A 25,459-nucleotide genomic window follows, 5' to 3' on the forward strand; every position below is an offset into this window, starting at 1 on the left:
TCCGATTTCTCTCATCTGATATCCTGATCTCCTTTTTGTAATTGTTTGGATCTCGTCTGACATTTTTCATCTTGTAATGACGCTATGCCTGTACTGACCTTCTTATACCCTTGTTCTACGCCATCAATTTCTACTTCACTGACGCCGAGGGTTTGGTCGCAAAATTGCGCATGATGTAGATTGGGTCAGGCCCATTTCACATTTGGGGAAGCTGTTCATTAGACTGAGATAAATTTTTGATGATTTGGTTTTCTCATTTGCTATGGATGGCCCTGGCGCTATCTACATCATGCGCGACTCTACCACCACACCCTCCGCGCCAATCAACCCGCCCACGGCCTAGGACCAGGAGGGGTATACGAAGAAGGCACGGGATAGTATATATTTAATTTGATGCCAGCGTCGTTTGCTGAGTACGCACCCGGGAACGACACAAGCGGGCCGGGGGTGCCGTTTCCACCGTCAGTGACCTTGAGCTGGGCGCAAGAGATGTAGAACTGGGCGCCGCCGGCAGCCGAAGCGCTATGTAGGCCAATGTGCTCCACGCGGAAGAGGTACTCTCCCGAGGGAAGGGACTTAGGGAGCTGAACTGTCACTTGGGATTTGCCTGGAAAACGAAATATGCGTCAGTGTACTGTAACATACAGGAGGAAGAGAAGATGAATGATAATGAAATAAACCACATAGAACCACTTACCTTGCGAGCCCCAGCTCATACCCGCACTCGAGATGGTAGCACCCTGCTCGTAGATCTTGAACCACACGTTCCCGCTGCCGTCCCAGTCGGCGGCCGTCTTGCCGGCGGGCACCTTGGCGAGGTAGAACTGGAGGGGTCCCGGGTGGGAGATGGAGGCGGCGGCGACGAAGCCGACGGTGTCTCCCGCCTTGACGGTGTAGGTCTGCGAGGGTGTCCCGGGAGCGAGCTCGTAGCAGCGGATGGCGTTGGAGTTGACGTCCGTGACGGGCCCGTTGGACTGGTAGTTTGCCGTCTTGCGGACGTGCGACCACGTTCCCGTCGAGGAGCCGCCGGCGATGAGGGCCGGGAAGGTGTAGTGGGCTGTTGCCGTGGCTAGGAGAGCCGCGGCGGAGAAGAGGTACTTCATCTTTTTGGTTGTGGTCACTGCGGTGGTATGGGAGGCTGAGGGGATGTGATGGTGGTGAAGACGCCTGGTGAGAAGGGAAAGTGAACCTGATTTCGAGAGCAGTGTTGAACATGTGCTGGAGACTATGGCCTATATATATATATACATATATGTAGTCGAACGTCGGATTTAGTTCATATTGATTTCAAGTCATGCCGTTCTTCCATCCAGGGGTTCTTCAGATCGAATCGAGCGCCATCGAATCAGATTGGCACAACCCGTTTATCCTCAGTCGGTAGTGTGCAGTGTGTAATCCAGGTGTTTCTAGACACGGGCATGCACATGCACCCCAGACTCTTCTAACCCGCATTCCCATCCGGTCTGCAGTAGATAGAAACCAAAAGCCAAAAAGCCAAAGCCGCCGGGTAAAAAGGAGCGAGCCCAAAAGGAAACAAGGATTGCTGTCCAGCAGCTAGATTCATATTCTCTTTATATTCCTTCTTTCTGGGCGGCCAGACACGGGGCGTGGGATAGATTAAATAAGAGAAGTCCCACGACATCCGCGTATTTCGTTCCAATGTATAAAGTGGCTCGTTAGTTATATTCGTGGACGTTGATTGGATCGTGCGCGGGGGGTCCCATGTCGGTAATTGTATCGCAATGGTCCGGGGTGGTCTTTTTTATATTGCCATCTGGGCTATTTGAGAATACGGCTCCACGCGCACGTAATGGCGAGGCGACGGGGGGATATTTCCAAGGAAGTGAGGGAAGGACTGATGATGGCGTTCCCGATAGATAGTCATTTCATGGAGGATGGCGTTTTCGTCGTGCTTTGTGCATCATTTGCGTGAAGCCTCTGGTGAATGAATAACGAGATGAACCCAGTCTTCGACTTTCTTCGCCAATACCAAGATCCAATATAAAAAATCGATAGGGCGGACAGTATGGTGACAGATGACCAGCGGGCATGGAAGACTGTATATTGCGACGAGAAATCCTGGGAGCCGCACCGCAAGCCCGCCTCCGCTTGCGGCGACGCCGCGAGGTATCATGTTTCTAGAACTGGTAAACATGTAGATATGCGGCGCTTTAAGCGAGGCGTGTTCTGCTGCAAGTTGTATAGTGGGTTTTCATATGGGGAAGGGGGAAGGCAATAGTATGACGTATAGGTACAGATTTGTTATGTAGGACTACTGAGAGATGCGGAAGAGCCGCAGGTCGGATATTGGGAAGGGGGAGATGGTAATGCAGGAGGAAATAACGAACGCCGAATGTCAAATGCAAGTTGGAATTGGGTGAAAAGAACGTGTATATCGAGAATGTGTTAATGGCATATAGTACAGACAATATTTGAGACAGACCATGTACAGTCTACCGGGAACCGGGAAACCTGTATTCGCCATTGTCAGACGTTGCGGGTTACCCTTCCAGTACGGGCGTTGACTACAACAAAACGCTACTTACGGTGATGGTTTCTGGCATTTGAAAACAGAAAACATAAGGCTCTACCTCGAAGAGTTGTTTTCGCCAACCAAAACTGCATTCCTCTCCTCCTCGGTCAGATCCTCGATGTCATAGTAGAAATCGTCGTCGTCGTCCGAGAACCCAAAGATGCTCCGATAGACACGCTCCGCCAATCCCTTCTTCTGCGCCATGGCCAGAACCAGGACGATCGGAAGTTGCCAGATACTTGCCCAGAACAGTCCCCTGGCGGAGCCCTTGTGGCCGCTCTCGCGCCAGAAATGCCACGCCTTCCAAGTCATCCACCCGTTGATTGCGCTGCTCGTGACGACGTAGCTCCAGTCCGTCACGCCGCAGTACGAGAGGCCGATGCAGATTGGAAACATGAGGATCGAATAGCGCAGGGCCACACGGCCATTTCGGGCCGGGTTCACCCACGACAGCATTCGATACCCTGCATTCTTGTATTCGTCGCGGATGGACCAGCTCAGGGAGTTGAAGTGCGGAAACTGCCATGCGAAGAGCAAGGCTGCACACAGCCACCCTCCCGCCGTCCCTTCTCCAAATAGTAGCTCCTGCCATGTTCCCTCGTGTGCACATTGTCCCGCCGCTGCAGTCCAGCCCATGAGGGGAGGGATTCCACCCACGATTCCGCCAACCCATGTGTTCAAAACCGACATCCGTTTCATTGGCGTGTAGATGCCCGCGTATAGGAAGATGTTGGCCGCGCCAAGGAATGCGGTGGTGGGATTGACGCCGTAGTATAGAGCACCCGTTCCGACGATTCCGCAGGCGACTGCGAAGACCATAGCGCCTCGAGTGCTGATGAGCTTGCGGACGAGGGGCCGGTTGCGAGTACGGCTCATTTTGGCGTCATGTGCGGGCTCTATGAGCATGTTGAAGGCGTTTGCGGAGGCCGAGCATAATGCGGTACCGGAGGTAAGGAAAAAGAGTGTGAGGGTGGACAAAGAGGGCGTTGCTGTTGCTGCAGGAGCTAGAAGACCTGGAACAGGATACAAGGAGTAAGCAGCAGTAGCCGAGAGGACTACGAGGAAGCTGAGGCGAGGCTTCGATAGGGAGAGGTAAGTGGTGAAAAGTCGTCGTAGGGATCGCTGTGGCAGGTTCGATGAAACAGTTGCCAGTCTGGACGAAGCATCTAGAGCAATTGGGTACTTAGATTCCTCTTCCGACAATGCTTGTTGCTTCGCAGCCTTGCGGCGTCGGTGAGGCAGCACATCTTCAGTCGACGCTGGTGTGGCAGCGGCAGAGCTTGTATTGGAACCCGTCGTCCCCGCGCTTTGTACGGTTCTTCTCGATTGCGAGAATCCCGCTCCGATCGTCTCCTTGAGTACGGAATTGGTCCAGAAATAGTCCTTAGTGAATGAAGTCCTACTCTTTCCTGCAGCTATTGCACCTTGTCGCGGGGAGGTGTTGGACGAGAAGAGCTTTCGCGATGGGACGTTAGGGCGGGGGAGTTTCCGTAGACATCGCAAGCAGACCGTTTCTGCACTCTTGATTCCAATTGATCGCGGGACTGGCGGTCGGAGGATCATGGCGGAATGGATAGAGCTGTCTGTTGCTTCTTCACGGATCACCAGATGATTTAATGCGCATGCCAAGGCTAAGACCGTAATATCCAGGCTAACCCAGTCCGGCAATGCTAGATGCAAGATACGAGTATCACGATATGATTGCACCTCTGAATTGTTAACAATGTCCATTATAAGCGGCATAGACTACAGAGCCGTGTAGCAGGCCTTAAGGGCTATTATACATTGCTGAAGCAAAGTCTAAACGAGCTGTGGAATCTCTGGGTTGCTACTTATGCCTCCCAGTAATGCAAGTCTGATGTCCTCCGGCTACCGTGAGCCCCAAATGATGGTACAAATATGCACTTATTCCCCCATCCACAATGATTTACTCCTCCTCGCCATCGCCACCGTCTGAGAGATAGTCAAATTCTCCAGGTAGTGATGCCTCTTCATCTCCCTCATCCACTGTATTGGTCGTGATAGGAGTAGAGAACGAACTATCTCGCACAGCTCGCGCTAGGTCGTCATTTGACGAGCGACCAGCACCAGGAGTGGGAGCTGGCGCTGTTGTCTTCTTAACCTTCAACTCGAGTAGAGTCTTTGGTTCAGATGGCTTGGTGTCTGTCAAGAGAACGACGCCTCCAGTTGGCTGTTTTATGTTAGTATATGTCTTAAATGGTAACAATGTGAATAACTGACCTTCTTGATCGGCACATATCGCTCATCTGGGAAGCTGATATACTTGACTTGTCCTGGCAGCACGCGAGACATGTTCTCTAATTCATAACCGACCTTCTCTTTCTCCGCCTTCTTCTTTGCAACCTCAGCTGCAGGGGTGTCATCCTCGCCTTCAACCTTGTCCTCCTTCTTCACGTCATCATCGACGTCCATCCTGTCATCGTCTGTGGCGGATATCTTGGGCGTAGCTGGGGTCATATCAATATCCATACTCTCGCGTCGTCGTTGTCGAGCCTTGACCGCTTTCCTGCGCTTATCTTGAGCTGTCGTAGAAAGGACTGCCGTCTTGACCTTCTCTGGTGCCTCCTCTGTCTTAACCTCCTGCTCTGGTGGATAGTCGAACATGCTTGGTCTTGTGTTGCTGTGGAACTTGAATGAAGGAATTTCCAGATCTTGATCGACACCAATGATAGCCGTAGGAGTAAAGCTGAGGGACAAGAAATGGGTCAATGGGAACCAGTACCAGTATTGAGTGAACACGGCCATTCCTACAATTGCAGTCATGTTGAGGTTTCCGGTCTGTGTTTGCAGTCCGATTGTGCAATTGCGGCCTCCTGCATCGATGATACCAAGGGCAAGAGCGCATCCGAACTTGGCCATAGCATCCTCATGGCGGTCCGCAACGATCTTAGCGAGAGTCTTCCTGATGGCTGCCACCTTAGGGTTCATGGCCTCATTTTGTTGCACCAAGATCATAGCAAGGGAGATGAGTGCACCCTGGCGAACAAAGTCGGTCGAGTCTTTCATCATGGGCTCAAGGAGATCAATAGCATCCTCCAGTCCAGTTCCTGCACAGGCAATACCGAGAGCCATGGTGGCTCCGTATCGCACGTGGGGGTTGTAAGACTCTGCAAGAAGCTCTACCATGCGGGGAACGCTACCGGGCTTCCTGAAGAGGACGAAACCCAGACTCATGACGGCAATTCTGCGTACATCGTCGCTGACGTCGCTGACGGCGACGTGGAGAAGCTTTCGCACGGCCTTGTTACTGCCTGTGCCACAGTATGCGAGGGCGAGGGTCATGATACCGCCATAACGGAGAGTCGGGTCCGGGTCGTCCAGTAGGCCGTTGATCAGCTCATCGGCAGCCTCTTGTCGGCCGTACATAATGAGAGCCATGCCGATAGCCAATCCGCGGACGATTTTCTCGTGCTGTGTGTCGTGTGCGTACTGGATCATCTCTTCGAGGGCCTTGATATTGCCAGTACCCAGCATGACCAAGCCCATGGCAAGGCCGACTGCCTCTCCGTTGATGGCAGAGTCGGTGTACAGAACACTCTTGAAAGAGTCGAAAATCTCCTCTGAGCCAGTTGCCATGCCTGCAACACCTAGACCAAGAGCTCCACCATGCTGAATGACTTCCTCAGAAGCATTTTGGAATTGTCGTAGAAGATAGTCTAGAACATGTGTTCCGTGGTTGGTGTAAATCAAGCCCAAGGCGTAAAGAGATCCGCCCTGCTCGTAGTGTGAGCTTGATGAAACGTTGTCCTTGGGAAGATAAGGATCCAATAGTTTCTGCCCCTGAGTGATATTGCCACGGTGGATGACTCCTAGGGCAGCGGTTGCGGTGAACTTGGACCAATTTACAGCCTTCCCTAGCCATTCCAGATTCTCTCGGAAGAATGTGTCGTTGGTGGTACCAGCGTTCATGAAAGCATTGGCGAATGTTACACTGGTGTGGAAAATTGAGTTTCGAGCCTCCAGACTATCACGGATCTTGTTGAGGATGTTCTTGTCGGTACGGTTGTTCCGGTAGAGGAATTCCAGGTTCAACTCGATGCTCTTGGTACCTCGGAGAACCTGGCGCACGCTGTTGTATGCTTTCAACTCCTCTTCGGACGAATCCGTGGGCTTTTTACGAGAAGCGGCAGCTGAGACATTGCTAGTATCGGCGTTAGCTAGAAGGCCATCTGATTCTCCGGCTTCATCAGACTGGGGCTTGTGCGATGCGTCTCCGTTTTCTCCAGACGTTTCATCCTCGTCAGATTCGGGAAGCTCCTCCATGACCTTGGCAAGGAACTCCTGCGTGCCGTTCTCGTAGAGATCAAAGGATATCTGGTAGGCAACGGCAAGAGATTTGGGATCATCGCGCTGCACGAGTTGTCGAATAAGGTTCGAGGCCAAAGAGTGCTGGTTCAGATACACTACGCATTTGGCGATTGAGAAGTAATCAGGGTTGGGGATGTCGTTCAACAACTCTAGAATCAGCTCGAGTATCTGATGCAGGGGTTAGACCGAGAACGCGGATGCATATGCAGGTGACATACCTTGTGTCGAAGTCCTCGCTCTTGTACTACGTTCATGCAGATATCAAGCACATACTCCATAAGTTCCTCTCCCCTTGAGGGGGAACCTGTGGCTGGCTTCTTGCCCTGTCTCTTATCCTCCTGGTTAGCCCGCAAGAAAGCCTCCCGAAGGATGTCTAGATTCCGCGCCTCAATAGCAATGCCAACGACTTGCTTGTAATCACCGTTCTCGTAGCAGCTCTCGAAAATGCGTCGTATGGTCGCTTGAAGGTTCTTCTGGACGCTCCTTTGCAATACCAGCGGTGTGGGGTGTGCGCCGACAACTCCTGCGTTGCCGCCACCAGGGATGGTAGGATCGAAGGTTTCCGAGTCTTGCCGGGAGAGAAGAGACTTTGAGGGAAGCGCTGATTGAGAGAACGGTGTTATCGGCGAGGTCATGCTTGCTGCTGTGCTGGCACCTCCAGCCTGGTTCGAGAAGGAGGTGATGAGTTGTGGGGGAGCTTGATTAGCGCGGCTTATCGGAGTGGGAGGGTTGTGCATGGCAGAGAGAGCAATGTAGGTATCGAGACATTTCGCTGCATCCTACTCGTTAGCCATCAAGTTCAAAATAGGTCCAGCTTTGCCATTTGCGTGGGTGTATCCGGCACAACGCCACTGCTGACCCGAGATGCAATACTGTATTGAAGGATCCATCAAGTACTCACCTAGGATTGTCTCTTCGAATTCACCGTTGTGGTGAATATCAAACAGCTTTCCAGCTCCGAGCGCAAAGACCATACTCTCGTTGTACTCCTGGAGCTGGTAATAAACCTTTGCAGCTACAAGAGCAGCGAGCTCCCGCTCCGGGAACGACTCATCCTCATACAAGGCTTCACTGAAATCACACGCAGATTAGCAAGACGTTACAGGACTGGGAATAGAGTTCTAAGCTCACATTTCACTGACTGATCCAGCAACTTCTGGCCACAGCAGGTCAATATCGCTATTGAGTCTTTGGAGGGCAAATGACCGTAGAGCAGTATCGGGTTCCGCCAGGAATCCGACGAGGCCGGCTGCGGATGTCAGACCGACCATAGTGGAAGTTTATTGTCGGCCACAGATCAGGGTTGTCTCTTGATGGAACAGAGGTGGGCGTCGAGATAACGAAAGTTGCGAACGGAGAGGGAGAAGACGGTGGAATCGGGTGGAGCTGGAGAGTGGCGCCTGAGTAGGCTGGGGGAGTTGGCGAGGAAATCGGCGAGTGAGCACCAGTAAAGGCGTTTGGTCCTGTATAGTGAAGGAAAGACTGGAAATGGAGTGGAACTGAAATTGGAGATGGCACAGGGCCGTGGTTGTGGAGTTTGGATGGTTGTGAATCGTGTAGACAACAGCTTCGCGCGCGATATCACCGAGACTTGGCGTTGCACCCCGTTTCGGAATATGATGACATAAGAAAGGCACCCGCGGCCTCGTCATCGAAATATAAGCACGCGATGTCCCCGAAAACTTCAAGCTATGAACATCTTGCAACACGGTGGATGAATAGTCTGGCAAGCAACAACACTACGGCGCATGTTTTTGCTACGTTGCGACCAAAAAGGCAATTTTGGGTAGGTGCGATGCCAAAGTCGGGTGATGGTACAGTTCAGGAACACATCGTCACGTCACATGCGCAGATTTGGAGGTAGTCTGTGGAACCAAATATCTGAAGGGTCAAAAATGGGTATCTCGATTATCCTGTCACGCATCGAACTCCGGCTAGATGCTGCGACATGAGTCTCTAAACAAAGAGACTGCATGCCTGAAAACAACATTTGCTTCCAAAACGCCGTTGCCAATCCTGGCCCAAAGGCCCAGAAGAAAAAGAAGCTAAACTACTCATAGATATAAAAATACAGAAAAAATGATTACTCCTAAGAGCCTAAGAGAAACGCCTGAGTTGCTATACTTTGGTCATCTCTCGAGAAAGCACTCGCAGATTGTTCATCAATCCAACGATGAGGGGCTCATAATTGTTGTTGTCTTCCCCCCTTTGTATCGAGTCGGCCGCTTGCAGTACAAGGTCTGGGTCTAGTTCCAGCTCTAGTTCGTGGTTTCTGGAGGTCGACTGTGTCACTTGAGTCAGATCCACCGTATAGGCACCAAGCCAAGAGTAAGACATGCGATCCTTTCTTCGTTCCTCGACACCCCGCATCCCTTCCTTGGCTGGCTGCAGGCTTTCCACGGGCCCAGGGAAATTGACTTCGAGATTGATGCCTATCCGATAATCCCACTCTGTCCTAGGCGAACTGATCTCCAAATTGACCAGCTTGAGCTTGATGATTTTTCGGGTGATTTGGCCAGTCTTCTGATCTGTCGTAACACGAACTCGCTGGGTGTGCCCTGATCTCTGGATGATTGCCTTGATCACTGGGTGTAGCAAAGCAAATCCCGCTTGGTCCAGCTCATAAAACGTGTCGACTTCGTGTGTATGTCTATATGTGATCTCCGGTCTTTGGACCTCTGGGCTCAAGGCCTTCGTGACCTCTTTGTTGAGGAATTGATTCATCTTCTTGTGCTGCTCGAGTGACATCGTACTCTCGAACTTTGTGCCCTCAACCTGGACGACGCATTCGGTTCGATGTATCCCGTGGAGACGTACATTGGACTGCTTGTCTAGTATCTGTCCCCAACGTGCCTCAATTTCAAGGTGTGTATGAGGATCTTCTCGAAGGACTTGACGGATCGGTTCGCTCATAACGACGTTATCCCAGATCAGATCGCAGACTTGCCGCGAGGTTTCGTCATAAACGACGTTATCGTTCGTGAGAGGACGCTCAAAGCTGGTAAGTTGTCTTCTATCGAGGACAGGCACGCGCGGTCGTTGTTGCGGCGCGTTGCCATTGTGTTGGGCAGAGGGAAGAGGTTGCGCCTGAAGTCGAGGGGTCGCGGAAGGGGCTCGAGACGGCCGGCGCTGGTTACGATGGTCTCTGTGGTGCGCCTCGAGCGCTTCGTGTTCGCGAACAGCCCAGATAGGTCTGGGGTCGTGTCGTTGACGCCTGCGAGGCATGGCTTTGTGTGTGTTGTGAGGAGGTGTTGGAAGCTTCGCGACGGAGATCGCAGGGCTGGCTGCTGTGATGGAATGTGGATTCGAGGGAGAGCGACGAGGCGTCGCCTCTGGCCCGGGGTTTGAGAGGAGATCAGAAATATTCATGGTGATAGTGGATAGAAGGCATTTACTGGAGGGAGGTGCAACTTGCGCTGTGTTGAGCAAAGAGATGAAGATGCGACGGACCGAAGAGGACCCGAACGCGCAAGCTCAGATGACTAAGATCAGGGCGGCACTTCCCCTTCTGGACTCGATTGTGTCGTTCAATGAGACAACAACGACAGCGACACGGTGAGGTTGGACGGAAGAGGATCTCGAGTCTCGGGAATTGAGTAGATGCTTGCAGCGTTTTCTCTCTCTTGAAGTTGTTAGAACGGGTCGAGAGCTTACACAGACCGTGGGCGCACGGAAGTGGTGCCGGAGGCTCGAGAGCACTGATGCTCTCATCTTTTATTAGCGAGGATGCTTTGATTCATTGTACATCCATGCAGACGGGACATAGCAATGTTCACGAGCTTTTAGTACTGATTGAAATTCATTTCCTGTATTGTAATCTGTAAAGATGCTATCATAAAACACCAATTTTGCACCTCATACGCCGTCTTATTTGCTGGCCGCTCTTGTTGATCGTAAGAAGTCATCCCTTTCCAGCATTCTACATGTTGCGCGTCCCAGCCGTCTATCAAGGCTCCGTCTGCACTCAAGCCTCCTGGTCCAAGCCAAGATCCTCAGTTGCAGGAACGATGCGAAGAGTGTTCGTGTGGCCCATACCGCCTCTCCAGCCTTGGACACAGATGACGGGGTCGCCCTTGTTGAGAACACCGAGCTTGATGGCATTCATGATACCCCACTTCAAGCGACGGTCAACGTCCTCCTGCCAGGGAGCGGTGTTGAAATCGGGCTTCTCCTCGGGGAAGTAGAATGGGTATACACCGCGGTATAGATGGGAGTATCGGGCGGCCATAGCATTGCGGGTGACCATGATGATGGGGCAAACGGGACGGTACTTGGAAACGAGACGAGCGGTGGTTCCACTGTTGCAACGGGTCAGCCTTGCACCTTTCTTGTACGGATAGATTTTCGGTTCGAAACTTACCTGGTGGTCAACACCAGAATGGCACCAGCATTCTGCTCGAGACTGGCGCTGACGGCAGCCATGGCGCAAGTCTCAGTGGTAGGGCATGGGACGGGAGCCAACCTCCTGAGCTCATCGAAGGCGCTGACATAGGGAATAGCGACCTCGGCGAGCAAGCAGGTCTCGTGCATGAGGGTCACAGCCTCGACGGGGTAGTTACCCTTCGCCGTCTCTCCAGACAACATGACGCAGTCTGCGCCGTCAAGAACAGCGTTACCGACGTCACTGACTTCGGCACGGGTAGGACGGGGGTTGTAAGTCATGGACTCCAACATCTGGGTCGCGCAAATTGCGGGCTTTCCGGCAATGTTGCACTTGGTGATCATCATCTTCTGGGCGATGAAGACCTGGCTGGGGGGAATCTCGATACCAAGATCACCACGGGCAACCATGACACCGTCAGTCTCCTTAAGAATGGCGTCGAAATTGTTGACACCTTGCTGGTTCTCGATCTTGGCAATGATCTGGATGTCCTTGCCCTCCTCGCCGAGGACCTCGCGGATGGCGGTGATGTCGCTTCCTTGACGGATGAAAGAGGCAAAAATCATGTCGACCTTGTTCTTTACACCGAATCGAAGATCTGCTTTGTCCTTCTCGGACAGAGGAGGGAGATCGACGTCGGTCTTGGGAAGATTGACACCCTTCCTGGAGGAAATCTTGCCATTGTTCACGCACTTGCACTTGACGGTCTGCTCATCGACAACCTCAATCACCTCGAATGACAGAACACCGTCATCGACGTAGATAGTACGGCCAGCCGTGATGACCTTGGTGATGTTCTTGTAGTCCACATACCTAAATCAATGGGTTAGCAAACACACAATCTTCTCGTATAATTTGGGTATAACCAACATGTTCTTGTTGTCGCTCTTGGTGGCATATGCCTCGTCGGTGGTGATGTTGATAATGTCGCCGGCGCTGATCGGGATGTCTTCGTCGTTCACTGTGTTTCCGGTACGGATCTCAGGGCCTTTCTGTAGGGACAATTGAGTAAGTAGACTTCATAGCAGAGCAAAAGGCTGGAGACTTACGGTATCGAGAGCAATGGCGAGGGGCCTGCCAGGCTGTGTCTGCTCGGCCTTGCGGGCATTGTCAATGACGGACTGGTGGTACTCGTAAGAGCCGTGAGAGAAGTTCATGCGAACGACATTGAGACCGGCTTTGCGAAGAGAATTGATCTTCTCTGCAGAGTTGGTCTTGGGGCCGATTGTGCCAATGATGGAAGTACGGCGGTACTCCTTCGCGGGGGTATATTCGGTGTTGAGCTGCGAGAGCCACTCAATTCGCGTGCGGCCCGCGTTCAAGTGGTCAAGAGCGTTGGCCATTGTGTTTTATTTCTGAAATGGTTGGTAGGAGGGCAGAAAGGAGGATGAATGACAAGGTAGTATTAGGTATTTGTATAGGAAGTGTGGTGTGAAGGGAGAGGAGAGAGAGAGAGAAAGTGAAGGAGAGCGCGGAGTTTATGGACCCCGCGGAATGGCTTATTATAAGGCGGGCGCGCACACTGCAGCAGGTAGAGGGGAGAGAGGGCGTGTGTGTTAGATGATCACAATTGGCAGCAATAAGAGGCGGCGGTGGAAAGAAGCTACTACGGTGGTCGGAAATCAGCAGAGCAGCCGCCTACGTTACCCTGCCTTCCTCTAAGTGCATTCAGTAATGACTATCTAGCATGTACTTGGTAATATAAGCATTCAGGTTCGACCGGATAGCTAGGAGGTAGCTTTGTGATGCTGCGGCGCAAAAAATGTTGTTGAGCACTGGAGGGGAAGACAGGGTCCTTGCTTTAGCTAGTACATGGTTTGTTACTACGAGTGCTAGGTGGAAAGAGACTCTCTAGACTCCCTAGGCCACTCTCTACAAATACATAAGTTTGAGTAAGGTATATTTACCTAACCTAGTAAGAGTAGAGTAACTAGGTGAGGTGTAGTACGTCGGCACAGTAAACTACTGTAATAACGATGGGAACAAGTTGGGCGGGACGGGGCTCTACGTGGGGCGTGGCGGCCGACGGCCAAAGCAGAAAGCAGATGATTATTCTGATTAACTACAGTATTATTCTTGTACGAGAGACGAGACAGACTACTGAACGAGCTCTTGCTTGTCTGTTTGTCTAGTTTTGTCTGGATCGCTTGGATGCTTGGTTGCTTCTTTGGCCGTTTCAACAACTATGTAATCGCCCACATACATACCTAGGCACGTAGGATAGGTACATACCCTAGATAGGCACCTAGGTTGAATGCATCGGGAGCCGGCCGTGTGGGCAAAGGAAAGCTGTTGATTGGGATCTTAGAGAATCTCAGGGTGGGTGATGGGGTGGGTGTACATATGTCGTTGATACACACTGCACACTGCACAGTAGATAGAACAGGGTTTGTCTGTGTGGGAGTTGGATCCAGATAGAGTAAGCCAATGATGCCAATCCAAATGTGATTGTGATTGTGATTGATATACTCGTACCTCGTAACGACTACTTAGGTACTGGTAGTGTATAGAGGGGATGAACGCAAGGCCTACCTTTTTGAACCATAGCAGTAAATTGTAACTAGTTGATCAATGATGTTGGTGACGGCTGACAATATCGTACTTGATTATCATGAAATGTTGGAGTCTGTCTAGGCATCCCAATGAATTCATTAGATACCATACAGTCTTGTCCGTCTCATATTATCTCCTTTTGGAGACCCGAACAGTGTCTGACCATCCCATTCCCCCTCTCCTCCGACTCCGATAGCATCTAATCGTCATACCTGGAAATGATACTGGCCAGTCCGACGATTCCACAGACCAACAGCAGCCAGTCAGTTTTACCTGCAAGGTTTCCTTTCGGTGTATTATTTGCATATGTGCATGAGCGGACCGTCCAGCTTCTCCCGTGTTCTACGACGTATACCGATACCCATCGTGCTCATGTTCATGTGTATGTTTATCCTGATCATCAATCCGCCCACTGAGCAGCAGGACAGGGTCATCGCCCACCACCCCACTATGGTTTTACTACTTGCGCATCACTCGGGCAATGGCCATGGGCGCATTCTCGGCGCGCCGTGTGCCAATCCCCGTAGATAAGCAAAAAAATCATACTGTAATAATAATAATATTGAGACAAGTCCTCATTTGTCTAATCCCGTCTGCTGTTCCTGTTACATGCGCCTAACGCTCTCTGTTCGTCCGTGTGTGGAGGCAGAGGAGAAAGAAAAAACTTTCTTCTGTCTTCCCGGCCGGGTACAAGGCCAGTAGTCAGTTAGGTAGTCAGTAGACTTGTTGCTTCTGCCCGCGCTCAATTCAACCCGCGGACATTGAACCAGTAATTAGCCTTGTTCGCTACTCGTACTTTTTTTTTCTTTTCGGTATACGTGGATGTGGATGGCGTGCACTGTGGATGGAAGATGCGGATGATAATACTGTTCTGTCAATAGCGAGACACGCTTCCCATACTGTGTCCCAGTTCAAGTGGGGGGGTTTCAATATCCGCGTGTCATGGTCCAGCAACTCCACCACCGCCATCTCTAGGTCACCCTGAGGTGCCCAGAGTCTAGCATGAGGATACTGGAAAGTGTAGTGAGAGATATGAGACATCCATGTGTGCACATGTAAACACACATGGAACAACAACAGTCGTGACGCCGTGCCTATGGCTATAGGATGGATCCGGATGTGTCGTTGTGAAAGCCAACATGTCTTAGCGCATCATCTGGTGTGACTTGAGCATGTCTCGCGATGTTCTGTTGAGCACTTGAGCCTGCAAATAGTAACGGCCGGAACGTGGGATGATCGGAACGGGTGGATGGCGAACGACGATGACGACGGCCGTATACATCAGGCGAAAGTCAAGTCATGAGCATGAGAGCATCCATCTTCTCCTAGCCAGGAGGAGCAAAGAGGAGGGTAAAGGGACGACGGACAGGGCAATGGGGTTTTACTTATATATGAAGTGTAGGTTCTCTATTTGCGTTCGCATCGTCGTTGGGTCCAGCGCTCCTAGATGACCCGAGGCGGCACCCGCAACACCGTACCTCGTAGGGCTGGACCGAGGGATCTCGAAAAAGATCCGCGAACTTATTCCGGAATCTTTCCTGTATAGTTGGAGGAGGTACATGATTGGGGATTAATTACTTACGAGGACATTCATGGGCCAAATTAGCCAGTCAGGTTCACGTTCACATGTCTTTTGTGTGTCTCTTTGAGTTCTGTTCTGAATCGTGAAGCAGCAGTGGTGGATGACTAAAGGCGGTGAGCTCCAATCATCTCGCCTCACAAAGTGACCTTGCAACCTCCCTCCAACCACCTCTCAAGCTCTCTCACACGACATACCATCTACCGCGTTCCTCCAGTCCGTACCAATACATACAACAAACCGACCCTTACACTCAATACCCCAATCTATACTACTACCACACCTCACCTAACCTATCTCCAACATGGTTGTACGTAGCCTATCCAGATATCGCCTGAGCAGGCAACAAAAGCATATACAACCTACTCACACTTCTGTTACAGTTCGGCAAAGTCGCTCACTACGCCTTCGATGCGGTTTTAAGTATGTTTCCGCGCACTACCCTCCCGTCTCCCGCCGTCACTAACAACGTCCTTCCAGTCTCCGTCTGCCTCGCTGGAGTGCGTCGCTCCACCGGCCTCACGTATGTCCACCGCCTCCTCCGCAAATCCGCATAACAGATCCCACCACCCAAGACCTCCATCATCTCCCCTCTCCCTCTTCCCAAGAAACCCCAAAGGCAAAAGAAACAGAATCAAGAGTGCATACTAACATTGCCCCGCTCCCCCCGGCGACCCCGGGGGCCGGACAGTCCCAGTGTCAAACCAGAGAACTTTTCAGAAACACCCGGCGTCAAGAAGTGGATCGACAACTACCTCTGGGTCGGCGAGTGGGCCATGGACCAGAGCGTCGCCATCGCCTCCACCTCCTCGTACTTCGAGCGAAAGCGCTGAACGGCGGATCAATGATGTCGAACCCTGAGCGCTTTTCCGATTCGCTATAAAGAGCGGGAGCGCAATCGGATTGGGAGGATTTGAGCTGAAGAAAGGGACGGGCGGCCTGGACGGGGAGATAAATAAGAGGAGGAAGAAGGGGGCAGGGTCGACAGGAATTCCATCTGTTGTTGCTGCCTGCGGGTTACGGACATGGGACATGACTGATGTGTATATGTGTTTTGCGCGCGCGGAGGAAAATATGAGAAGCATGACATGAACTCCACTTGGGAAACCTCTTTTATTGTTGTTTTGTTTTTCCGCTGCCAGTCCGACCTCAGCAGGCGTTTCAATCTCCTTTTTACTGACGATAGCATCGATGACCAAAAAATCATCCAAGAAAAAAAATTCACCATCTCAAGACATTTGAAATCTCCACCTTAATCAATTGGATTACGATAGTCACGTTGCGCTGTGGAGAGAAACCGTGATGGCTACGTTATCGTTTTGGTTCGGATATGGTATCTGGTATCTGGTATCTCACGAAATCTATATCGACGCCCACTTATTTTCTCTTCCTCAATCGGAACCCCGTCTCTTCGTCATCGCTATCATCGCCCCTCGCCTTCGTCCTAGTCCTCTTGCTCGGACCCGCCGCCGCAGCAGGAGGAGCAGCTCTCTTCCTCGAGCCCCTCTGCGTCTGCGTCTGCGTCTGCGTGTTGGCAGTGGTAACCTGAGTCTCCTCCACACGCTGCGTAGTACGTCCGCTCGACCTCGTCCCCGCGGTTCCTCTAGGCACGGGAGGGTCTGGGCTGATTTCGGGTTCGCTGTCCTCGACGTTGATGACCTCGGGCGGGCTGCTGCGTTTGCGCCTGACGAACCCGGGCTCCTCTTCAGAATCGGATTCGGAGTCCTGGACGACGACAGCGGCGGGCTTGCTGCTGCCTTTCCTTGTCCTTGTGCTAGGTTGGGTGGTGTCGTCGTCGTTGTCCTTGTCCTTGCTGCTGCCCTGCTGCGCAGAAGGGACGTTGTCCAGTAAGAAAGCATCACCGAGACCGAGGCCTTTCTTGTGCGGCGCTTCTTCGAGCGCGACGATGGCCTTCTCGCGCGCGGGCGGTCTCTCTACACCGCCCTTGCGCCTGAATTTCTTGAAGTTTTTCCGTCCGTTCCATTCTTCCTTCCAGCGATCAGAAGACGTCCCTGCTTGCTGTTGCTGCTGCAACCGTGCTCTATCCTGACGCGGTCTGATCTCCATCTCCTCCACCTTCACGAGCCCCCTGATCTCGGATATGTCGACGCCTTCGAGTGCCTCGCGCAGCTTCTCTTCGTCCGCCTTGCGCTGCTCTTCTTGCTCCTGGAGCCGCTGGCGTGTTGCCTCGCGGACGTCGATCTCCTTGGAGACTTTCATCTTTGACTTTTGGAGTTTGGCTAGGACTTCCCCGCCTACGGTTCTCTTCTTGCTTCCCCCAGCCTGGGTTTCTGGCTCCACGGATGCAGATGCGGCGCGTGTTGCCGCTCGTTGCCGCTTCATTGCTGCTGCCGCCGGGAACAGCTGGTCGATTTGATTGTCCTCTTGCGGCACTTCCACGCTGGGAACGGCTGGAGATTGATGTCTCTGAGATCGTCGGGAAGGTAGTTCATGGCTCGATTGAGTTTGACCGTGAGATTCTTGGGGTAAGTTCGAAGATGGTACATCTTCCATGGGCGTATCTTCTTCCACTTTGCGAAGCTTGGCCGGGGGTTCGTAGTCATCGAACCCTGTGAAGCGACTCGCTGTGGCCCCTCGCCGCATGGGACGCTTTCGAGAATTCGTCTTAGTGGGCTGCTGCTCCTCGGCCGCCTGGGATGGTTCTCTTGATCGGGCTCTGGTATGGCGCGGACTAGACATTGGTTCCATCTTAGCAGCAGGGCCAGTGCTCGAAGGGGCCTCCGCTTCAGGTGGTGGCTTTCGAAGCGCGGAGGCGTCGTTGGAGATGATAGCGTCGAGGAATTCATTCTGGAGGACCGAACGTTGATTCAGGGCATAATCGACTCCGGTAACGAATTCCGACGCCCAGTCTTCTAGTCCTTCGGGAACAATTGGGAGCCGGATCGTTACCACCGGTAGCTGGTCACCAGTTGCCTTGGTTGGCTTCTTTTTCCCAACAACGCTGTGCACGTAGTCCACGTACTCTGCCACTGTTGTTTCGCCCAGCCGAACATTAAATAGAAGGGCTTTTCCATTCCCACCAGTTATAGGCTCATGCAAGCTGTTGTATTGGTTCTCATCCATGAACACGAATGTCAACCCCTTGAACACTTCCCCTCGGCTCGTATCTGGTTCTAGCAAGCGTCCGTCCCGAGGAACGGGTTCAGCGCCAACGGGGGGCACGTATTCCTTCTCTTTCGGCCAGCACAAATCAAAATCCTCCTCCAACTTTGACGCCCTGAAGTTATCGAAGTTTGCGTTCTGAGGGGTTGCCAGTCGAAGCACCGCATCGAGAAAGTCGGCCGTAACAATGTGAACTCCAGCTACGAGACCTTGCAGAACCTTAGGCAGATTCCGTTTCTGGGAAACGACGTGTGTGGTTTTTCCGTAGACGAAATCGGTGGTGGTCTTAACGTCGAGAGCGTGTAGTTGCGTGCTGCGTGCCTTGCTTTCTTTGGATGCAAAGGTGAACACGAAAGGCTGCCACGTGAGCCTGAATGGCGGATAGCTTTCGATCAATCGAATCGTATGCTCCGTTCCTGGCAGGATATATCGATCGTATTCGATGCCTCCTCCCGCTTCCTTCTTGCTTAGCAATTTTTTGTCTCCATCAATGGTTGTTCCCTGTCTGCAACTCAAATCTGTGACCACCACTTGGGACCGTGCGTGTAGCTTGCTTCCATCCTCAGCCGGTACGTCCAGCACTTTGATCATCATGTGTTGTCTCGAGACGGCCTTATGATCGATGAAGATGCTCTTCCCCTCCTCGCCTGCAGCTGCCTTCGACGTCCGTCCATATAATTGCTGCGAACCCGGTCGCAACCACACCCTTTTGCCACCAAAGAGACTTTCATGCTCGAGAAACCACATCGTGGAGTGCTCTGCGGTGGCACAAGTGAGCGTATTCAAGGAGTCGCGGTCTGGTGTCGTCGGTCCCTGTAGTGGCGTGTATGGGGTGAGGTTTGTCAATCGTGGGAGGTTGAGCGAGCAGATATTGAATTGCCATGCGGCAGCGACATGGTAGGCAGCACCGGCGTGCGCTCTTCGTCAACTCGATGTCGCGCTGATTGTGACTACGTCCATGCACGCATACCAGACAGGGTTCAACAGGCTACAACCTCTCACGCGCTAAGGCTGCATCACGCTATCACGTGATAGTAGATAATTCACATCCACTGAAGAACGAGTGAAGAAAAGCCTGAAAAGGTTAATGCATTTTGATTGCGATCCCTTTTTCTTCATCATGATCATGGAAATGCGAAGAAGTTATGACCTTTACGATGGAGACATGTTAGTTCAAGCTACAAAGTATGTATGATTGGCGGTCCACCCCAGCAAGGACTCCAGAACAGCATTGTCCTTTTTGGGCATATCGTACTCGATTTGATAAATGTTCAACACTTCATGTCCAGGTACATGCGCGTTGGCTTTATGTTTTTCATCACCCCTCACAGACCATTGGACTCCATATTTACATTGTTACCTAGGTACACAAGGTCTCCTTCATCCCCACAGGCTCTATTTGCAACGACGCTCGTCAGATGCCCCCTAAACAAAAATGGGCCATTTATTTATACCATAGGACGATAGCAGCATCTCATAAGCGCATTCAAATTTACCATTCTATACTACGATGCGTTCTCAATTCCTATGTTGCATGAGGAGAACTTACCAATCGTCCAAGGTGGCGTCAGCATACCAGAACGAAGTGCGATGATCAGTGAATATTTTTGGACAGGATCTTTGTAATTGTCAAACTCGCTGACCTGGAAAGGTATTGTATACGATCGAAAGATAATTCTCACAAATTGTATTAGAACAATAACACTGGGCGTAAGCGATGTCTCACGTCGATTAAAGCCTTAAAGCAGGTATCGATCTTGAGACCGGCAGCTGCTCCCTGCCTAGATCTGGTCAAGCATTCGGGTGATAGGGCTGGTTATGGTGAGAGTCGAGATGGCTCTCCGCCACTAGGGCGCCTAGCCTGCCTAGCCGTCACTACGGAAGATCGTAGTCCATATTATTGGAGGTATCGTAAAATCATTACTTTATGGTCACTAGATCATCCCAGAAGATGAGGGGCAACAGGGTCACCGGTTGGCGCAGCTGCAGACAAGAAGAATCGACAAAAGAAATACGAGTACAAGGGAAACTACGGATGCATGGATGGGGCGTCGACCGTCGTTCCAACCCCGCACCCCTTCAGCTCCAGCGACGGTGTTTTGTTAGTTTACAAGCCAGAGTACTTAAGGGTCAGGGTCTAGAATGGAATGCCAGTGATAAAAGCACCGCTCTATTTGTTCATTGAATTGCCCTAACTACCCTCTCAAGTTTGCTTCTCCATCTACATCATGACTTTAGAGGAATTCTTTCAGAAGTCGTATGACTATGTGATTATCGGCGGTGGCACAGCAGGATTGGCAGTAGCAGCTCGTCTCAGTGAGGATCCGAACGTCACTGTTGCTGTTCTTGAAGCTGGAGGAAATCGTCTCGATGATGTCCTGATCGATGCCCCTAATCTATTCCTTCAACTATGGGACAAGCCCGAGTATGACTGGATGTACAGAACTGTTCCACAGGTTGGTTCGACATATGTATATCCGCGTAATCTGCTGACTTTGGGAACAGAAAGGAACCGCGGACAGAGTTCACGGATGGGTCCGAGGAAAGGTTCTCGGCGGGTCCTCCGCTGTGAATTACAACATGTTCAGCATGGCCTCCAGGCAAGACTTGAACAACTGGTCAGAATTGGGCAACAAAGGCTGGGACTTCGACGGAATTGCTCCATACTATCGCAAGTTCGAAAAGTATAATGCACCATCGGATGACTTCGGGAAGCAGATGGATCACAAGTATATCGACCCACTCCTGAGAGGCACTGATGGACCTGTTCAGGTATGTGATCCATGAGATGGTGGCATAAGATGACTGCGCAAAACTACTTGCTACATATAGTATAGCAGTCGCGGATATCATCGATCAAGCTAATGGTTGTCTCCCAGATATCGTGGGCTGAGACCGAGTTACAATGGAATCAAGAAGTGTGGCCAAAGACTTGTTTGAACGCAGGTTATCCGTATCCAAATGATCCAAGAACTGGTTCTGCAATTGGTGGCTTCAACCAATTGGTAACTGTAGATCCCAAGACAGTCCGAAGAAGGTCCGTATCTTTCAATGAGCATAGGTGAAATCGGGAGTCTAACGGTCCATTTAGCTACGCTGCCAGAGCTTACTATGAGCCAAATGCTGGAAGACCTAACCTTTCCTTACTCACTGAAGCACTAGTCGAAAAGATTGAACTTGATAAGACAGGTTCTGGAGATGCAGTTGCAACAGGAGTCAGGTTCCAGGTCAACGGCACCTCCTACCTCGTTAGAGCCAACAAGGAGGTCATCGTATCCGGTGGCGTAATCAATTCGCCTCAGATCTTAGAACTCTCTGGAATAGGTGGATCTGATGTACTCAAGAATGCTGGCGTAGATGTGTTGGTTGATAATCCTAATGTCGGCGAGTAAGTCCATGTGCGAATATTTTGTTTCATTTTACATATGCTAAGGCTACCGGATTAGGAACTTGAATGATCACACGGCGGTGGCAGTTACTTTGGTATGTCCTCAAAAATTCATCGCTAAGAGCTAATGAGCAGGCTGATCAAGACAATAGCAAGTCAAGGACGAATATCCGACTGCAGAAGTGCTTTTACGCAACCCGGAAATTCAGCAGCAAGCAATGGAAGCCTATCTAACCCACAAAGTTGGACCATTTGCAAACGCGCCTACGACAACTGGCTTTGCATCCGTGGACCTAGTCGATCCGGACTTGAAGAATGCTGGAGAGCATATTGCATCTCTCGTTTCGGAATTCAAAACAACGAATCCAAAGGCTGATCCTGCAGGGCGCAATGACATTCTAGCACGACAATTGAAAAGCCCTAAAGAAGCCGTCACTCAGATGGTATGCCTCACCGTTGGAGCAGACCCGCGAAAGGTGGGAGAACCCTCCCAAATCTTCATACACGATTCGCCAGGAAACTTCGTGATTGTTGGCGCCTGCAGCACGCGCTCTCTGTCAAGAGGAAGTATTCACATTGAGTCTTCGGATCCTTCGAAACATCCTAGGATCGATCCGAACTATTATGCCCATCCACTCGACCTTGACATGGCAGCTCGAACTGTCCTCCATGCATTTAAGCTCGCCAGAACAGAGCCATTGCTGTCCCACCTAAAGCTGGGTGAAAACGGAGATGTCATTATCCATTCGTCTTGGGGCAAGAAAGAGCCTAAGACACTCGAAGAGGCGAAGGAATTTGCAAGTCAGAACACTGCCACTGAGTATCATCCCATCGGAACCTGTGCTATGCTACCGAAAGAAAAGGGCGGTGTTGTTGATACCGAGTTGAGAGTTTATGGAACCAAGAATATCAGAGTTATCGATGCCAGTATCTTCCCCACGCATGTTCAGGGAAACATAGTCAGTCTGGTATATGCTGTTGCGGAGAGAGCGGCGGACATCATCAAGGGGAAGGTAGCCAACGGCACGATTGTCAATGGGAACGGTGTCAACGGCCACGTCGCCAACGGTCTTCCATGAAGATCAAAAGCAAAGAGATCGTATCTCTTGCGATGCGCTGGAAGTTTTTGTAACGACCTACACGATATTATGTTGTTCTATTATAACGTAATGCGTTTGTCTTTATTGTAGCAAATTGAAGCTCTTTAACGATGGTAAACCCTTTCACTTTTGATTTTCCATGACTTCATGTATTAAGCCTCAGTCCAATAACTCCCACCTCCAATACTCACTCCATTTCCTGCAAACGTCCCAGCACCATGAGCATATGATGTCCCTAGATGCGAAGCATACGTCTCACCAATGCACAGCCAGCATTGACGTGCAATGGCGTGAAGAATGACATGCCTCCGAGAACAGCTATGCTCCGAGACGAGATCCTGCGAAACGACATCCCTCCATCCTTTCGATAAAAACCCAATCGGCCACGAATCTTTCTCAAGTGATCCCTAAGGATTTCCTTATCCACGACACAAATTTCCTCATCCTTCCGCTCAATTTCGAGGTCTCGCTCCCCTCACGTCGTTCATAATCCTGTACTTCGTCCACATTCGATGGGCCGAATGATACTCTCTTTCCATTCTTCGACGACGCACGATGTACTGAACTAGTGCTAATATGGTCCCCGTACTCGAACGTGTGATGTCTAGTCGATGAGTTTCTTTGGCTGTATGCTCGTAACTCCGCGTTTTCTTGTTGCTAGCGCAGAAAGTCGCCGAATGACATCGACGTTTCTTCTCTCATGCTGTGGGGTTGGCTGAGGGTAGTATCGTTGTGGTAGGAATCTATGTTATTGACTAACGATAGGATTTGAGAGCCGAGTCTGAACTGAGTAGATAGATGAGCGATGGAGTGAGGTGGTATTGGCGTAACTTACTGAAGCTATTTACGTTTCGGCGTCGTTTTAAGAGTGTTCGATGGATTAGGTGGGAAGAAGGAAATGTGAGCTGGTGGTGTTTTTAAAGTAGTTCTTTCTGTATTTGAGGGCATGCTGTACACAAACTACGTGTGTGCTTTCCATTTGCGGACATAAAGACTCAAGTGCCGTTCGTAATTGAAGATTACGGCTGGTTAGCATCAGGAGTACGCTTAGCAGAAGTACGTTAATGAGGTCTTCTTAAATTTCAAATCCATTGCGTAAGAATATGACAGGTACAATGCCCGCAGAACCATTGTACACGTCTACGTTAATTCCAAGTCCCATCCCAGAAGCCTACCGAACCTACTGTGACACTATAACGCCCGCCCAAAACAGCCAATATAACATTCATTTGTACAGAACTTCGCTTCATTCATGCTTGCGCAGGAGCACCCGTGCCGTTTTCGCCATTGCCACTGCCTGTGACGCTAGCAACGAACTCTTGATACCTGAAAACTTCCCCTCGGCCTAGGCCTTTGCTTCCTTTTCCGAATGCCCTCCTGCCGCTAAATCCATCCACCACCATATCAATCTCTCGTTCCGTAAGCTTCCTATCACCAGCTTCTGGTGCAGTGTGAAGCAATGCGTCCTTTAGCTCTCCTAGATCGATTTGTCCGTCATCACCGTCGTCAAATGCCTCGAAAGCAGCGTTGAGTTCGTTGGGATGTGACAAGCCAGAGAGCAGGTCTGAAAGAGTGTTGAGATATGTCGCCAAATTGATTGATTTTGCACCATCGGGAAAGTAGGCAGCAAGGCTTGAGGGGGTTGCGCTGAGACCAAGCTGAGACAGCATATCAGCTATGTCGGCCGCGTCGACACTACCGCTATTATCGCGATCCAACACACTGAACGACTCCCGCATGCTATGCAAGAGCGCAGGTGGTATCTTCGAAAGAGAGTCCGTGGATGCGGTCCGTTGAATGGGAGCAGGGCGTTGTGTCGGCCGCTCCACTGCTGGCGCTGTAGAAGGTGCACCATCGAACCTGGCGGCAATTGAAGCCGTACTTAGAGGTCGGACGGTGTTCTGTGTAGATGTGGATACATGTCGAGTTGGAGAGCTAGGAGCTTCAGCGCTTGTGGTTGTCCCGCGAGTGTTCAGCCATGGTGGTGGTGGGTTCGCCGAAGCATTGCTTGTGGTTGACTGACGGAGTGGAGTCGTCTGTGATGGGGTACCGGTTGGTTTCAAAGGAGAGCTAGTTGGTGTCGATGGTTTGACTGTAGTCGATGGAGAATGAGTGAGAGGGGAATTCGGTCGACGGAAGGGGGATGTTCGCGGGCTATTGAATGAAAGAGGGGAGGGTTTGTAGGGTGTTGGAGTAGTAGACTGTCATGAGATTAACATTGACTATGAAGGCTTGTGAAACTTGTTCGATGCGTACCATGATTGTGTTGTTGATTGTCTCAACTCCGCGTGGTATGGGTGGTTTGTATTCTTCGATCGAGAGTCGCGATGTCTACCATTAGTACCTATGTAAGGTACTCGTATATACTAGCTGGTGTTGATGTTTTTGGGGTCTCCGCAGCAACCCACCAAGTGCAAACAACACAAACCAAATCCCACTAATCCATATCCGAGCAAGCGCCCTCTGACCCTGA

At 51.1% G+C, this 25,459-nt stretch overlaps 9 protein-coding genes across 9 annotated transcripts; 2 read left to right on the top strand and 7 right to left on the bottom strand.

The window, feature by feature from the left end:
• Nucleotides 1-171: 171 nt before the first annotated feature.
• Nucleotides 172-1,272, bottom strand: BU24DRAFT_34097 (lytic polysaccharide monooxygenase). Its single transcript, XM_033523253.1, has 2 exons — nt 698-1,272; nt 172-607 (listed from the first exon to the last, which is right to left on the bottom strand). Exons 1-2 carry the CDS (start codon nt 1,101-1,103, stop codon nt 324-326), a joined length of 690 nt encoding a protein of 229 aa, XP_033390322.1. The 5' UTR covers nt 1,104-1,272; the 3' UTR covers nt 172-323.
• Nucleotides 1,273-2,587: 1,315 nt separating this feature from the next.
• On the bottom strand, nt 2,588-4,096 carry BU24DRAFT_337787 (mitochondria protoheme IX farnesyltransferase; the record flags this gene model as incomplete). Its single annotated transcript, XM_033523105.1, has 1 exon — nt 2,588-4,096. One exon carries the CDS (start codon nt 4,094-4,096, stop codon nt 2,588-2,590), a length of 1,509 nt encoding a protein of 502 aa, XP_033390323.1.
• Nucleotides 4,097-4,257: 161 nt separating this feature from the next.
• Nucleotides 4,258-8,619, bottom strand: BU24DRAFT_417625 (26S proteasome regulatory complex, non-ATPase subcomplex, Rpn2/Psmd1 subunit). Its single transcript, XM_033526767.1, has 5 exons — nt 7,994-8,619; nt 7,764-7,933; nt 7,081-7,634; nt 4,775-7,030; nt 4,258-4,724 (listed from the first exon to the last, which is right to left on the bottom strand). Exons 1-5 carry the CDS (start codon nt 8,131-8,133, stop codon nt 4,461-4,463), a joined length of 3,384 nt encoding a protein of 1,127 aa, XP_033390324.1. The 5' UTR covers nt 8,134-8,619; the 3' UTR covers nt 4,258-4,460.
• A 111-nt stretch (nt 8,620-8,730) lies between these two features.
• Nucleotides 8,731-10,282, bottom strand: BU24DRAFT_417626 (mRNA triphosphatase CET1). Its single transcript, XM_033526768.1, has one exon. It carries the CDS (start codon nt 10,229-10,231, stop codon nt 8,981-8,983), a length of 1,251 nt encoding a protein of 416 aa, XP_033390325.1. The 5' UTR covers nt 10,232-10,282; the 3' UTR covers nt 8,731-8,980.
• A 544-nt stretch (nt 10,283-10,826) lies between these two features.
• BU24DRAFT_457901 (pyruvate kinase) lies at nt 10,827-12,586 on the bottom strand (the record flags this gene model as incomplete). Its single annotated transcript, XM_033531577.1, has 4 exons — nt 10,827-11,160; nt 11,223-12,056; nt 12,114-12,235; nt 12,293-12,586. 4 exons carry the CDS (start codon nt 12,584-12,586, stop codon nt 10,827-10,829), a joined length of 1,584 nt encoding a protein of 527 aa, XP_033390326.1.
• Nucleotides 12,587-15,310: 2,724 nt separating this feature from the next.
• Nucleotides 15,311-16,238, top strand: BU24DRAFT_446876 (DUF1748-domain-containing protein). Its single transcript, XM_033530793.1, has 5 exons — nt 15,311-15,405; nt 15,470-15,685; nt 15,759-15,798; nt 15,856-15,898; nt 16,067-16,238. Exons 2-5 carry the CDS (start codon nt 15,680-15,682, stop codon nt 16,206-16,208), a joined length of 231 nt encoding a protein of 76 aa, XP_033390327.1. The 5' UTR covers nt 15,311-15,405; nt 15,470-15,679; the 3' UTR covers nt 16,209-16,238.
• A 442-nt stretch (nt 16,239-16,680) lies between these two features.
• On the bottom strand, nt 16,681-19,440 carry BU24DRAFT_417631 (uncharacterized protein). Its single transcript, XM_033526769.1, has one exon. The coding sequence runs from the start codon at nt 19,243-19,245 to the stop codon at nt 16,753-16,755; it is 2,493 nt and encodes an 830-aa protein (XP_033390328.1). The 5' UTR covers nt 19,246-19,440; the 3' UTR covers nt 16,681-16,752.
• A 1,286-nt stretch (nt 19,441-20,726) lies between these two features.
• On the top strand, nt 20,727-22,965 carry BU24DRAFT_338359 (GMC oxidoreductase; the record flags this gene model as incomplete). Its single annotated transcript, XM_033523129.1, has 6 exons — nt 20,727-20,958; nt 21,008-21,270; nt 21,393-21,535; nt 21,590-21,886; nt 21,945-21,981; nt 22,039-22,965. The coding sequence occupies 6 exons, from the start codon at nt 20,727-20,729 to the stop codon at nt 22,963-22,965; spliced, it is 1,899 nt and encodes a 632-aa protein (XP_033390329.1).
• Nucleotides 22,966-24,052: 1,087 nt separating this feature from the next.
• Nucleotides 24,053-25,361, bottom strand: BU24DRAFT_384377 (EF-hand). The gene is made up of 2 exons (XM_033524842.1): nt 25,243-25,361; nt 24,053-25,187 (listed from the first exon to the last, which is right to left on the bottom strand). Exons 1-2 carry the CDS (start codon nt 25,243-25,245, stop codon nt 24,237-24,239), a joined length of 954 nt encoding a protein of 317 aa, XP_033390330.1. The 5' UTR covers nt 25,246-25,361; the 3' UTR covers nt 24,053-24,236.
• Nucleotides 25,362-25,459: the final 98 nt, after the last annotated feature.

Source organism: Aaosphaeria arxii (genome assembly GCF_010015735.1).
Source record: "Aaosphaeria arxii CBS 175.79 unplaced genomic scaffold BU24scaffold_1, whole genome shotgun sequence".
NCBI classification, from domain to species: domain Eukaryota; kingdom Fungi; phylum Ascomycota; class Dothideomycetes; order Pleosporales; genus Aaosphaeria; species Aaosphaeria arxii.